The 15,350-nt window shown below is 50.3% G+C and overlaps 1 protein-coding gene across 4 annotated transcripts in view; it reads left to right on the top strand.

Moving 5' to 3' along the window:
- Positions 1-14,500, top strand: part of LOC110527186 (echinoderm microtubule-associated protein-like 4) — a 120,206-nt gene extending 105,706 nt beyond the window's left edge. For all 4 annotated transcript variants that reach the window (XM_036983010.1, XM_036983007.1, XM_036983014.1 and 1 more), the window contains 10 exons: positions 398-549; positions 795-920; positions 3,488-3,619; positions 3,843-3,910; positions 4,047-4,135; positions 4,226-4,323; positions 8,011-8,098; positions 8,311-8,409; positions 9,805-9,935; positions 10,236-14,500. In XM_036983010.1, the coding sequence (XP_036838905.1) occupies positions 398-549; positions 795-920; positions 3,488-3,619; positions 3,843-3,910; positions 4,047-4,135; positions 4,226-4,323; positions 8,011-8,098; positions 8,311-8,409; positions 9,805-9,935; positions 10,236-10,763 (1,511 nt within the window). In that variant the 3' untranslated portion in view covers positions 10,764-14,500. The remainder of the gene's footprint in view (positions 1-397; positions 550-794; positions 921-3,487; positions 3,620-3,842; positions 3,911-4,046; positions 4,136-4,225; positions 4,324-8,010; positions 8,099-8,310; positions 8,410-9,804; positions 9,936-10,235) is intronic.
- Positions 14,501-15,350: the final 850 nt, after the last annotated feature.

Genomic DNA, 15,350 nt, shown 5'->3' with positions numbered 1-15,350 from the left:
TCAGTAAGGCCATTCTACTGTCAATGTTTGTCTATGGAGCTTGCGTGGCGGTGCGCTCGATTGTGGAGAATGCAGACACAGCAACCCTAGACACACACACACACACACACTCTCACTTCCACCTCAAATGCTCCCCTGAGAGAACAACGAGCTGGCCTGTACCGTGGCACATAAACTACATTAGCAAATGTCAAATATTTGTTGTATCCTATTCCCAGAAACCTCCGCTGTGAGCTGTTTTACGACCACCCTCACTCCCTTTCTCATTCCTCTCTCCCTCTTCGTTCCTTCTGGGCAATTTTCTTTCTCTCATTTTCTCTCTCTCTCTCTCTCTCTCTCTCTCTCTATCTCTCATCTCTCCTCTCTCCTCTCTCCTCTCTGTTCGTTCCCCCTGTAGGTGCGTACCAGATCAGCCGTCAGATCAAGGCCCATGACGGCAGTGTGTTCACTCTGTGTCAGATGAGGAACGGGACCCTGCTGACCGGAGGGGGCAAGGACCACAAGATCATTCTTTGGGACCACGACCTCAACCCAGAGAGGGACATAGAGGTGCAGTGGGCCACACAGAACATACCGCTGCCAGTCACAGCCATACAGAATACAACACAGGCACATATACGCCAGTACACCATGGATTATGCACAAACATATACACTTACTGATATACAGTGTATCATATATGTCAAATATCACATGTTCAATATGATGACAAACCGATCATTCAATGTTGATCAGATTGCAACTGTTTGGGGAAGCTGTTTGTTATACATCTCAATGCATCTGTTCCACTGCAGGTCCCCGATCAATATGGAACCATTCGCGCTGTGGCCGAAGGCAAGGGGGAGCAGTTTTTGGTGGGCACTTCGCGTAACTTCATCCTGAGGGGAACATTTAATGACGGTTTCCAGGTGGAAGTGCAGGTGAGAGGTTTCACTCTGTCGCTCGCTCGCTCGTTCTCTCTCGTCCTCTCTCTCTCTCTCTCTCGTCCTCTCTCTCTCTCGTCCTCTCTCTCTCTCGTCCTCTCTCTCTTTCGTCCTCCCTCTCTCTCTCTTTCGTCCTCCCTCTCTCTCTCTCTCGTCCTCTCTCTCTCTCTCTCGTCCTCTCTCTCTCTCTCTCGTCCTCTCTCTCTCTCTCTCTCTCTCGTCCTCTCTCTCTCTCTCTCTCGTCCTCTCTCTCGTCCTCTCTCGCTCTTTCGTCCTCTCTCTCTCTCTCTCGTCCTCTCTCTCGCCCTCTCTCTCTCTCTCTCTCTCTCGTCCTCTCTCTCGTCCTCTCTCTCTCTCTCTCTCTCTCGTCCTCTCTCTCTCTCGTCCTCTCTCTCTCTCGTCCTCTCTCTCTCTCTCTCTCGTCCTCTCTCTCTCTCTCGTCCTCTCTCTCTCTCTCTCGTCCTCTCTCTCTGTCTCTCGTCCTCTCTCTCTCTCGTCCTCTCTCTCTCTCGTACTCTCTCTCTCTCTTGTCCTCTCTCTCTCTCTGTCTCTCGTCCTCTCTCTCTCTCTCTGTCTCTCGTCCTCTCTCTCTCTCTCTCTCTCTGTCTCTCATCCTCTCTGTCTCTCGTCCTCTCTGTCTCTCGTCCTCTATCTCTCTCTCTTCGTCTCTCTCTGTCTCTCGTCCTCTCTCTCTCTCTCTCATCCTCTCTCTCTCTCTCGTCCTCTCTCTCTCTCTCGTCCTCTCTCTCTCTCGTCCTGTATCTCCCTCTCTCGTCCTCCCTCTCTCATCCTCTCTCTCGTCCTCCCTCTCTCTCGTCCTCTCTCTCTCTCTCTCTCTCTCGTCCTCTCTCTCTCTCTCTCTCTCTCGTCCTCTCTCTCTCTCTCTCTCTCGTCCTCTCTCTCTCGTCCTCTCTCTCTCTCTCTCGTCCTCTCTCTCGCCCTCTCTCTCTCTCTCTCTCTCGTCCTCTCTCTCGTCCTCTCTCTCTCTCTCTCGTCCTCTCTCTCTCTCGTCCTCTCTCTCTCTCGTCCTCTCTCTCTCTCTCTCGTCCTCTCTCTCTCTCTCTCGTCCTCTCTCTCTGTCTCTCGTCCTCTCTCTCTCTCGTCCTCTCTCTCTCTCTCGTACTCTCTCTCTCGTCCTCTCTCTCTCTCTGTCTCTCGTCCTCTCTCTCTCTCTCTGTCTCTCGTCCTCTCTCTCTCTCTCTCTCTGTCTCTCATCCTCTCTGTCTCTCGTCCTCTCTGTCTCTCGTCCTCTATCTCTCTCTCTCGTCGTCTCTCTCTGTCTCTCGTCCTCTCTCTCTCTCTCGTCCTCTCTCTCTCTCTCGTCCTCTCTCTCGTCCTCTCTCTCTCTCGTCCTGTATCTCCCTCTCTCGTCCTCCCTCTCTCATCCTCTCTCTCGTCCTCCCTCTCTCTCTCTCTCTCGTCCTCTCTCTCTCTCTCTCGTCCTCTCTCTCTCTCTCTCTCGTCCTCTCTCTCTCGTCCTCTCTCTCTCTCTCTCGTCCTCTCTCTCGCCCTCTCTCTCGTCCTCTCTCTCGTCCTCTCTCTCTCTCTCTCTCGTCCTCTCTCTCTCTCGTCCTCTCTCTCTCTCGTCCTCTCTCTCTCTCTCTCTCTCTCTCTCTCGTCCTCTCTCTCTCTCGTCCTCTCTCTCTCTCGTACTCTCTCTCTCTCTCGTCCCCTCTCTCGCTCTGTCTCTCGTCCTCTCTCTCTCTCTGTGTCTCTCGTCCTCTCTCTCTCTCTGTGTCTCTCGTCCTCTCTCTCTCTCTGTGTCTCTCGTCCTCTCTCTCTCTCTCTGTCTCTCGTCCTCTCTCTCTCTGTCTCTCGTCCTCTCTCTCTCTCGTCCTCTCTCTCTCTCTCTCTCTCTCGTCCTCTCTCTCTCTCTCTCTCTCGCTCTCTCTCTCGTCCTCTCTCTCTCTCTCTCGTCCTCTCTCTCTCTCTCTCGTCCTCTCTCTCTCTCGTCCTCTCTCTCTCTCACTCTCACTCTCACTGCTGACTAGCTGACCACCACCGCTAAATATTCCTGGTGTGGCGCGCCTGAAACATCCCGTGGGGTCAGCTACACAGCTAAAGGCATCTCAGGACTGCAGGGCCCTGCTAAACCAGCCCTGTTGTAAGAATGCCAGTGTCGGCCCCCTCACTAGCTGCTTTCCCAATCGTTTCCTCCCTGTGAGAGAGAGCAGAGCGGGTGAGACGCTGCTATTTTCCAGAGAGACCGTGTTGTATAACTGGCTTCATTTTTTCCCAGTGATTTGAACGCTGTATTAAGAGCCGGGCGGAGGTATTTCTCCCGTCTTTTGAGGGAGCCCAACTGCTCCCACCCTCTTCTGTCCTCTGAAGCGTGCTAGCCCCGTGTGAAGGAGGTCATTGGAGATTTGTGGTGGTGTGTTTCGAGCAGGGCGCGTGCATTGTAAACGCTGGAGTTCTGGGTTTTGAGTCTCACTTTAAATGGGCAATATACAGAATATGTGTTTACTGCTCAGTAGGTCGTGTTAAGTACTTCAGTCACTTTGGTCAAAACGGAAGCATAACCCCATCAGCATTATTTTCTAACCTCTGACCTTTCGCCTCAGGGACACACAGACGAGCTATGGGGACTGGCGTCGCACCCCTTCAAGGATCTGTTCCTAACCTGTGCCCAGGACAGGCAGGTGTGCCTGTGGAACTCTGTGGACCACTCCCTGGAATGGACCAGGCTCCTGGATGTAAGAACCAGTATATCCCTTTCGGGAACTATTCCATTACAGCAGATTAAGAATCCACGCTCATCCACTACACAGACAAAAACTGAAATGTTGATCCAAGTTTTTTGTTGAGATGCAAACACATCTCAAGTTTGGAATTAGGCCTTACATTTCAAACATACATTTATTTTGTGTATCTCTCTCTCTCTCTCTCTCTCTCTCCCTTGCTCTTTCTTTCTCTCAGGAGCATGGCCACTGTGCGGACTTTCACCCCAGTGGTGCTGTTGTGGCCATCGGTACTCACTCAGGAAAGTAAGTTCAGCTGGACACCATCTCTAACTCTGAAGGACATTAGTGTCTTATCTGTACCACCTCTCCTCCTGTACGGGGGAAAGTCCATTCTTACGAATCCTCTTGTGTTGTTCTCCCCCCCCCCTGTGTGTCCCAGGTGGTACGCTCTGGATGCAGAGACCAGAGACCTGGTGGCCATTCACACAGACGGCAACGAGCAGCTGTCAGTCATGCGCTTCTCCGTAGGTGGGTGGAGCTGGTCTTGCAGCGCTGTTCATTCAACACACGCCTGCGGTGGATCATTTACCCACAATCCTCTTCTCACTCCCTCCTCAGATGGCACCCTGCTGGCAGTGGGATCACATGACAACTTCATTTACCTCCACACCGTGTCGGAGAAAGGCCGCAAGTACACCAGATGTGGGAAGTGCATTGTGAGTACAGCACCATTTGTGTGTGTGTGTGTGTGCCAATATGCATGTGGGAAGATAATTTTCCTCAAAGAGACTCTGTCTTTGTCTACTGACTGTATATTTGACCTCCTCGGTGAATCTGTGATGACAGTGAAGAGAGCAGTTCAGCACCCAGCATGGAAGAGGCCTTTAGCTTAGAAATATAGCCATGGTAAAGGCATTTCATCAAAGTGAGTTATGCAGACTGCTGTGGTGTGTTGAATGATATGTGTGTGTGTGTGTGGGGGGTGGGGGGGGGTGGGGGGGGCCTGGGGAGTGCTTGTCTCCCTGCAGCTGGAGAGATGGATATGATCAGTGCTTTCAGCGTGTATTAGTCACAGGAAAAGCAACAGGAGAGAAACCGAGAGGGAGAGAGAGTATGAATTATTAATACATTTTGCATTGCCTTGGCACCGCCGGGTTGCTCCGAGAAAGAGCGAGACCGACACCGAGAGAAAGACGCGACCCCAGCAGGGTAGAGGTAGCGATGTACAGAGAGTGAACAGTACGCTGTGCTGTGACCCCAGCAGGGTGGAGGTAGCGGTGTACAGAGAGTGATCAGTACGCTGTGCTGTGACCCCAGCAGGGTGGAGGTAGCGGTGTACAGAGAGGGATCAGTACGCTGTGCTGTGACCCCAGCAGGGTGGAGGTAGCGGTGTACAGAGAGTGATCAGTACGCTGTGCTGTGACCCCAGCAGGGTGGAGGTAGCGGTGTACAGAGAGTGATCAGTACGCTGTGCTGTGACCCCAGCAGGGTGGAGGTAGCGGTGTACAGAGAGTGATCAGTACGCTGTGCTGTGACCCCAGCAGGGTAGAGGTAGCGGTGTACAGAGAGTGATCAGTACGCTGTGCTGTGACCCCAGCAGGGTAGAGGTAGCGGTGTACAGAGAGTGATCAGTACGCTGTGCTGTGACCCCAGCAGGGTAGAGGTAGCGGTGTACAGAGAGTGATCAGTACGCTGTGCTGTGACCCCAGCAGGGTGGAGGTAGCGGTGTACAGAGAGTGATCAGTACGCTGTGCTGTGACCCCAGCAGGGTGGAGGTAGCGGTGTACAGAGAGTGATTAGTACGCTGTGCTGTGACCCCAGCAGGGTGGAGGTAGCGGTGTACAGAGAGGGATCAGTACGCTGTGCTGTGACCCCAGCAGGGTGGAGGTAGCGGTGTACAGAGAGTGATCAGTACGCTGTGCTGTGACCCCAGCAGGGTGGAGGTAGCGGTGTACAGAGAGTGATCAGTACGCTGTGCTGTGACCCCAGCAGGGTGGAGGTAGCGGTGTACAGAGAGTGATCAGTACGCTGTGCTGTGACCCCAGCAGGGTAGAGGTAGCGGTGTACAGAGAGTGGTCAGTACGCTGTGCTGTGACCCCAGCAGGGTGGAGGTAGCGGTGTACAGAGAGTGATCAGTACGCTGTGCTGTGACCCCAGCAGGGTGGAGGTAGCGGTGTACAGAGAGTGATCAGTACGCTGTGCTGTGACCCCAGCAGGGTGGAGGTAGCGGTGTACAGAGAGTGATCAGTACGCTGTGCTGTGACCCCAGCAGGGTAGAGGTAGCGGTGTACAGAGAGTGATCAGTACGCTGTGCTGTGACCCCAGCAGGGTGGAGGTAGCGGTGTACAGAGAGTGATCAGTACGCTGTGCTGTGACCCCAGCAGGGTAGAGGTAGCGGTGTACAGAGAGTGATCAGTACGCTGTGCTGTGACCCCAGCAGGGTGGAGGTAGCGGTGTACAGAGAGTGATCAGTACGCTGTGCTGTGACCCCAGCAGGGTAGAGGTAGCGGTGTACAGAGAGTGATCAGTACGCTGTGCTGTGACCCCAGCAGGGTAGAGGTAGCGGTGTACAGAGAGTGATCAGTACGCTGTGCTGTGACCCCAGCAGGGTAGAGGTAGCGGTGTACAGAGAGTGATCAGTACGCTGTGCTGTGACCCCAGCAGGGTGGAGGTAGCGGTGTACAGAGAGTGATCAGTACGCTGTGCTGTGACCCCAGCAGGGTAGAGGTAGCGGTGTACAGAGAGTGATCAGTACGCTGTGCTGTGACCCCAGCAGGGTAGAGGTAGCGGTGTACAGAGAGTGATCAGTACGCTGTGCTGTGACCCCAGCAGGCCATCTCTACAGCGATCTGGAGACCCACAGGGCCAGTGTGAATCACTCCACTGTTAAACACACTGTTGTTTTACACCTCCTCTGGCCTCCGCTTGGCTGCTGCTCGGTCTGAGATTTCTTTGTTTCTCTTTCACTGTTGTCTCTCTCCCTCTCTCTTTCCCTGTATGTAGTGTCTCTCACTCGTGGCTCCCGCCTCTCTGACTCGCTTTCTCCCCCCGCTTCACTCTTCTCCTTCTCTTTCATGTCCCTCTCATTCATGTAGTTGCTTTTTCTCTCTCTCTCTCTCTCTCTCTCTCTCTCTCTCTCTCTCTCTCTCTCTCTCTCTCTCTCTCTCTCTCTCTCTCTCTCTCTCTCTCTCTCTCTCTCTCTCTCTCTCTCTCTCTCTCTCTCTCTCTCTCTCTCTCTCTCTCTCTCTCTCTCTCTCTCTCTCTCTCTCTCTCTCTCTCTCTCTCTCTTCCCCCCCCCCCCCCCCCCCCCCCATGCCTGTGGAGTTCTGGTCATCTGTGGGTTGGATGCCAATCGCCAGGACCACGGTGATCAGGTTGTGGTCACGGTCATTGCTTCTGGTGCTTGACCACTATGGTCTTGGTACCCCCAGGCAACTTACCGTACATAGCCTGGCAGCCACAGCAGAGCATGCGGGTTGGGTAGTTTAATAACAGAGCCGAGATCAGAAGCACAGCAGTTAGATTTTAGATTTTTGAAAAACAAGCTTGGGGTTGCATGAGAGAGTATTAAAGCCAGATTCTCAATTGGTACGGTTCAAAGGCTCAGGGCTCCAGAGGGAATAAAGACATTGTGGGAAGGTTGGTTTGAGGTTTTATTGGCGTTGGCAGAGGACTGGGCCCCTGTCTGTAACCACAGCTTCACAGCAAAGCAGAGAGACACGCTGATATAAAGTATATAACGAGGCAGTTAGTTGTATGGATTTCTAGGGACACATGCAAATATGTATACGAGTCCTCTTGTTCAGATAAGGAAGTGACTAGGATTGTGTGTATAATTAGGGAGATGCATAAAGACAGAAATACATCATTTTCTGTGTGTGTGTTTCGTTCAGTATGGGATTCAGATTTGTATGCGTTTGTGTGAGAAAGTGAGCTCAGCAGCTGTGGAGTGACTAGCCTTAACTTGGCAGGATGTCAGAGACGTGTGTGTGTGTGTGTGTGTGTGTGTGTGTGTGTGTGTGTGAGTGAGTGATATGATTGCATGGGTCTGTGTGTTGGATGGAAGCCTGCAGACCTGAAGGAAATCAAACAAAGTGCCAAGATAGGCAAACAGAGATTCCCTCCCTGACTCTGAGTGTGGGGGGAGGACAGACACACACAGTGTCTCCTCCAATGGGCTGTGGTGGAAGACTGGAGCTCGCTCCCAGGATAGTGCACTTAACCGCTGCGTGGGCTAGTTTTAATAAAGGCAACAATCTCCTCTGAAACGACTAGCCAAACGAAGCTAGCCCTTCGCTGTACATGCTGTGCCTGTCTCTAGCTCCATGAATGTAACCGTGACCTGTTTCACCTCTCCTCCTAAATCACCTACCCAGCCTTCTGACTCTGTGTGGTTTTAACAGGGACATTCCAGCTACATCACACATCTTGACTGGTCCCCCGACAACAAGTTCATCATGTCCAACTCCGGAGACTACGAGATCCTCTACTGTGCGTAAACACACCTTCGAATGAGTCTCATGCCGTTAGTAAGGCCGCTGCAGCAGCTTCATTGATGGAGAATGGGGCTAAATTACTGATCCACGTAGGGATGTTTAGCAATCAGACAAATTGTATTTTTTTCACAATCTTTTTCTTTAACAAACTACTGCTGTGGTGAAGTATTCCCCTTAACCTAGGCCCCGGTTCTATCCTCTTTGCAGGGGACATTCCAAACGGCTGCAAGTACATCCGTAACCGTTCCGAGTGTAAGGACATCGACTGGACCACCTATACCTGCGTGCTGGGCTACCATGTCTTCGGTCAGTATCGACTTGGGCAATAGGGGTATGGCGGGAATGCTTTGGCTCTGTTCGTGGCTGTGCTATGCCGGATCTGTGTAGAGTGTGTGTTTTTATGCTCACTGCTGTGGGTGTATAAAGCCTCTGTGGGTGTGAGACCTGCTACTGAACAGAAAGTGCGGTTTGGGACTCGTTCCCGCGCACTCTTGACTTTCTGCCTTTCCCTGTTTCCTTTTGCTCATCTTTCTCAATCTGTTTTTTTTTTTTTTTTTTTTTTAAATCCGTATTACGCAAGTTTGTAACGGCGCCTAAACAGCCAACGCATGTCCTTCCCATTTGAACTCTGCTACCCGAATTGACCCTGCTCTGTTTCCCTACTGGTTTTGTCCCGCTGCAGTACGGCGTGTCGTGGTATCTTTCTCCGTCTCCATCTTTATTGGTCTCCTTCCCTCCCTCTTTCTTTGTTCTCCCTCTGTCCATATCTTTCTATCGCTCCCCGTCCCTTTCTTCTCTCACTGTCTCGGCAGGGGGGGGACAGGCCCAGGAAAAAATAGAGCCCCCGAGACTACACATATTTTAGTTCTAGATCACTAGGACTAGATTACTCTCTCGACTTTCAGATTCCTCAGTTCTCAGCCAGTAGATTGTCCCTCGCTTAGGCTGGAGCTGATCAGACCCAGGAGAGTAGAGATTGCATATGTGTGTGAAGTGATCACGCTTCATTTCTATGTGCCTGTATCTCCCTGTGAGAGAGAGAGAGAAGGTAAGATAGGGAGTGTGTACTGTGAACGTTAGTGTGGATGAAGGCCCCTATGGTGTTGGGTCTGCCCCCTGGTGGTATGCTTTTTAACACGGCTTCACGTACTCCAACATGTGGATAGGACACTAAGTCCAATCAAATTGGTTGTGGACACTTATTCTGCAGACGATATCGCGGGTGTTGTGAAGGGTTTCTTTTCTTCCGACAGTGTGATAATAAAAGTTACACCTAACGATACAAAACAATACACGCTAATCCCCCCAAAATGTAAGAAAGGAAATAAGAAATATAGTGATATCAGAATGAGCCATGTCAAAGTCCTGAAGTATAAATGTATATGATGGTGTGTGTATAGACAGTGGGGACAGTACATGAATAGAACAGCAGTAGTTATATAGGATAACGCTTGACTAGAATACAGTATCTACATATAAAGTGGGTAGAACAGTGTGTAAACACTATCAAAGTGACCCGCGTTCAATGACTATGTACATATGGCAACAGTCTCTAAGGTGCAGGGTAGAGTACCGGTTGATAGCTGGCTAGTAACAGAGGCTAAAGTTCAGGGCAGGTTCCACTGCTATGATAGCGGGGCAAAACAACCAGTGTGTGTGTGTGTGTGTGTGTGTGTGTGTGTGTGTGTGTGTGTCTTCCAGGAGTGTGGCCTGAGGGTTCCGATGGTACAGACATCAACGCTCTGATCAGGTCCCACAACAGGAAGGTGATCGCTCTGGCTGATGACTTCTGCAAAGTGCACCTCTTCCAGTACCCCTGCGCCAGACCCAAGGTAAGCCTGGCCCCTAAGCACTCTAGTCCCCGTACTGCTCAACAGTACTGTCCCGGTATACATCTGTGGAGGCTGCTGAGGGGAGGACGGCTCATAATAATGGCTGGAACAGAGCGAACGGCATCAAATCATGGAAACCGTGTGTTGGATGTCATTTATTCCATTCCACTCCGGCCATTACGACAAGCCCCTCCTCCAAAATTAAGGTGCCACCAACCTTCTGTGGTAAACATACTGTATGGAGTATAGCCTACTGTCTATTGGCTTCAAATCCTAATATAATGTCTCTTTCCTCCACAGGCACCTAGCCACAAATACAGCGCCCACAGCAGTCACGTGACCAATGTGACCTTCATGCACAACGACAGTCACCTGGTGTCCACGGGCGGGAAGGATACCAGTGTCATGCAGTGGCGTCTGGTGGAGAAGACCCCCTCATTGGTCCCCAGTGACTCCTCCCTCTCTCTAGGGGAGGGGCTCCTACATAACTCCATCCTCCGTGCTGCCATCCCAGCGGTGCCTCTGACGCCCACCCCCACCGAGCCGGCTGCGCCGCCAACCACAACCCCTGCCCCGCCCACCGTCCTCGACTTGACCTCTGACCCCACAGCGGCGCACTGCGGGGGAGTGGCTCTTGTCACACCTCCCCCCACGCCAACCTCCCCCACGACCAACGGACGGCAGGAGAGCTCCCCGGAAACCCCTCCCCCCGCCGAGCTAACCCCGCCCCCCTCTGACAGCACGCTGAGCCTCAAGGACAGCCTGGAACCCAGCGACGACACGGCCACGCCTAGCGACGAGGGCCGCCCTTTCACCCCACCCTCGTGAAGAGCCTCAGTTGTGATGCAGCCCAGCGCTCCTCTCTCCTGCTCAGCACCTCCCCCTGGAGGTGCCTCGATGTCGCTGCGTCTCTCGGGCGGATTCCATCTCTGTTCAGGTCTCTTTTTGTTTTCAGTTTTAGTTTTGTCTTCGTGCTCTTCTTTTTGTTTCTTTTTGATGTCTGCGTTATTTGATGAAGAGTGGCGGATGTACGTGAGACAAGGCAGTGATGTTAGTGGCTTATGTTGTTTTAAAGATGATCACCTGACGTTGTGAGAGCGTGAGGAGAGAATGTTGTGGTTGTTCGGGTTCATACGGTTAAGTATGTGTCTGCTAGTGCTCACTCCTCAGTCCAGCCCTTATTCAATATTGATCACGTGTCTAAGCTATGTTGCCATAGAAACGTATATACTCATCTAATCCTTACTCGATAATGCAACAACCTGCAATAACACACCATAGCATAATTTGCGACCACACACAACCAGTAACACACCATCACATACAGCTGATGAAAACATACTCCATCACTCCGGGCTTTCAAACAGGTGTGTGTGTGTGTGTGGGGGGGGGGGGGGTTAAGGTTAGAATTAGTGTCAGGGTTAGAATCAGGTTTAGGGTTAGCAGCTAGGGTTAGGTTTAGGGTTAAGGTAAGGGTACAGGTACAGGTTAAGGAAAATTGGATTTTGAATGGGACTTAATTGTATGTCCCCGCAAGGTTATCTGCGCAAGACTTGCGTGTGTGCGTGTGTGTGTGTGTGTGTGGGGGGGGGGGCTGACATGCATGCAGACTGCCTTTCCATGGCAATAAGCTGTTCTCTCTACCAGAGTCCCTGCAGGGAACTCATCCATCCAGCCTCGTTGTAACGGCCAGAAAGGTTAATAATGAGCCATAGGATATCCTGTGGCCATGGACACAATGACTGCACTGAACCACCAGCGACCAGTACCCAGCAGACTCTGACCTGCTCGCCCTACAATAACATGCTACCATTTTCTCTGTCTATTTCTATTTCCCTTTTGGATGTATACCTTTTAAAATCTTATTCTGGGGACTGTTCCTTCTCTGCTGGAATGGACTGAGATGTTTTTAAGAAGAAAAAAAAAGAATATAAACAAAAATAAAAAAAATAGTCTTAAGTGTCTGCGAGCCGCCGTTTTATACATTGTGTCCTTCTGGCTCATCCCACCTTTCTGCAGAAATCAGGACTGGATCACTCTCACAGGAATACACAGCCAGCAGAGGGAGGCAGAGAGCTCCCTCTGTCTTCTACACAGCCCCCCCTTTCTGCAGAAATCAGGACTAGATCACTCTCACAGGAATACACAGCCAGCAGAGGGAGGCAGAGAGACCTCTCTGTCTTCTACACAGCTCCCTCTGTCTTCTACACAGCCCCTGTCTTCTACACAGCCCCCTCTGTCTTCTACACAGCTCCCGTCTGTCTTCTACACAGCCCCCTCTGTCTTCTACACAGCCCCCCCTTTCTGCAGAAATCAGGACTAGAGCACTCTCACAGGAATACACAGCCAGCAGAGGGAGGCAGAGAGACCTCTCTGTCTTCTACACAGCCCCCTCTGTCTTCTACACAGCCCCCTCTGTCTTCTACACAGCTCCCTCTGTCTTCTACACAGCGCCCTCTGTCTTCTACACAGCCCCCTCTGTCTTCTACACAGCCCCCTCTGTCTTCTACACAGCCCCCTCTGTCTTCTAAACAGCTCCCTCTGTCTTCTACACAGCCCCCTCTGTCTTCTACACAGCCCCCTCTGTCTCCTGCACAGCCCCCTCTGTCTCCTACACAGCCCCCTCTGTCTTCTACACAGCCCCCTCTGTCTCCCTTCAGTGGGAATGTGCTGGTACATTTAGAGAGAGAGCGAGACTCTCTTCTGTTTACCGGCTGGAAGTAGAGGATAGAGAATTGAGAAATTGCCTTTTAATTGTCCATCCGTGACTAGGGAGAGAATGTGGAGGCTTTCTATAGCAAGGAAGGTTGAAGGACGATAGAAGGGATGTGCATACTCATGACTAAGGCATATGTGGCAATGCACAGTAAAGACTTTGATAGTAAGTATAGTCATTTTCCAGGTTTGTCATTATCAGAAGGACGAGAGAGGACTGTGTAAAAAGGTATGTGGTGTAGAAAGGTGTAGTTGTAGTGAACACGGGACTGTGGAGGTAAAGTGCCTGTCGGTGATAGTGTCCTAAGGTCGGTAATGTGGCATTGAAAGGGTTGTAGTGGAGAGGTAGAGACATTATCAATCGTAGTGAAAGACTGCACGAGGGCATGGTTGTGTCGATGTTATACTGATGTTATTCTAGCGTTGGCCTCAAAAATGTAGCCTTCCAGCTGGCCCACAAAGAACCTCTTTTTATATTAGGAGTGTTTTCAGATTTATTTTGTTCTTGCAAATCAACTGGGTTTTTTCCCTTCTTGGGAATGCTTTACTATAGGTAGACTTTCTCTGTAGTTTGTCCTGTAGTTGTAGTGAACATGGGATTTCCTTCCCAGAATGCTGAGTGGACGGAACGTGAACACAGTTTTTGAACCCCATACAATGGCAGGCATCAATCTATAAACTAACTAGTACCTTACGATATCTGGAGTCTTTCTGGAACGCTAGATAGCAGTTTTCCCGGGTGTGGGGGGGGGGGGGCGGCATGTGGTCCTGCTAGATCTTCCCCTCCCATACTCAATCATTTTGTACTTTCAGCTGTGGCTACTTTATGTATATAATGGTATGCCTGTGTGTATATATCTGGTCTCTTCATCTTGAGATATAGATAGACCCTCTGAACCATTTTTTCATTGCTTTCTTTTACCACTAGGGGGCACACTCCTCCAGCTCATCCACGTACAATACAGTGTGAAATAATGTCTCTCTGCATAATGTGCTCTTCTTACCATGACAGGTTGTTATGGTGGGGGACAGTGGACCGGCTTTCTGTCACTTTGGTTTTTACAGCGTTTTCATGCCAATCGGAGGCCTACAGCCGTTATGTACTGAGTGTTGCTTTGACAAATGGCCATGTTGAGAGGGTTTCGGGGGTGGGGGTTTGGTAGGTTTTTCCTGTGTTGGTTAAAGGGAGGCGAAATGTTTTTTTTTAAGATAGGGCGGATTAGTACGGTGTGGAGGATTTGGACACCAGGGCATCCCGTGTACTGGGCCCTGACAAGGATCTAAGGATTTTTTGAGAGGTAGAGGGACATTATTTCTATTCAACCATATTTTTTAGGGGACGTTTTTCTGAAGGGCTTGTATAGAATCATGTTTTTATTAGTTAGATGGCTAGTATCCAAAACACACAAAGGAAAAAGGGAAGGGGAGAAGTGAGTTGAAAACACAAAGCTCCTTGACTGGTCTGAAACCTCAGCCTTGTGAATGAACGTCTAAGTGTCCTGGGGCGGGGATGGGGGAGGTCGGGAGATGGGTACGCTGGGGTTGTCTCACCAACACTCCTTGAACAAAACAGCTGTGACACCGTGGTTGGAATGGGGGAGGGCATAAAGGAGTATGAGGAGGGCGGGGCACAGACATGTTCAACCTTTTGTGATATTCAAAATAAACATGGTTATGACCATGCACGATGACGGGGATACTGATGAAATGTTGAAATGATTTGATGGTGATGAGATACTGTATGAATGACAACAACAACAAAAACATGTTTCACACGATCTGTCTCTAGAAAAATACTGAAGATTTAAAAAAAAAAAAAAAAAAAATGCAAATAAACATTTTAAAACAGAGAGAAGCTTTTATGTTTGAGTATTTCCACTGATCTATGTGTTGATCTTGGTCTGAATGTTTTGTGGTATGAAAGGGTTCGCTTCAATACATAATTTCAGTTTACATTGAGTCACTGTTGTGTTTTCAGGAACATTGAGTTGTTGTCGGAGCATGACAAAGTCCACCTTTAATCCTTCCTCAAACATCTCTATGTCCCTGAAACAGGCTCAGGGACATAGATGTTTGAGGAAGGATTAAATGTGGACTTTGTCAAGCTCTGGCGACAACTCACTGATCCTGAAAACCAAACTGTGACGAGATTGTTTCGTGTCAATCAGAATCCTCTGATACCTGACCTGCTGAGTGTGTATGTGGGCATGCGTCCATGTGTATGTCTGTATAGTGGATGGTCTTCCCTAGTCAATTCTGGACCTTTCAGTCTCTAGTTGTGTCCGTTAAGTGGACAGTTCTCTGGCTGTGGTATTAGACTGTGGGTAAACAGAGGTCTCTGTGGTATTAGACTGTGGGTAAACGGAGGTCTCTGTGGTATTAGACTGTGGGTAAACGGAGGTCTCTGTGGTATTAGACTGTGGGTAAACAGAGGTCTCTGTGGTATTAGACTGTGGGTAAACGGAGGTCTCTGTGGTATTAGACTGTGGGTAAACGGAGGTCTCTGTGGTATTAGACTGTGGGTAAACGGAGGTCTCTGTGGTATTAGACTGTGGGTAAACAGAGGTCTCTGTGGTATTAGACTGTGGGTAAACAGAGGTCTCTGGTATTAGACTGTGGGTAAACAGAGGTCTCTGTGGTATTAGACTGTGTAAACAGGTCTCTGTGGTATTAGACTGTGGGTAAACAGAGGTCTCTGGT

Source organism: Oncorhynchus mykiss, chromosome 1 (genome assembly GCF_013265735.2).
Source record: "Oncorhynchus mykiss isolate Arlee chromosome 1, USDA_OmykA_1.1, whole genome shotgun sequence".
NCBI lineage: Eukaryota > Metazoa > Chordata > Actinopteri > Salmoniformes > Salmonidae > Oncorhynchus > Oncorhynchus mykiss.
Note: the sequence above shows the minus strand (reverse complement) of the source record. Positions and strands in the feature narration are given on the sequence as shown.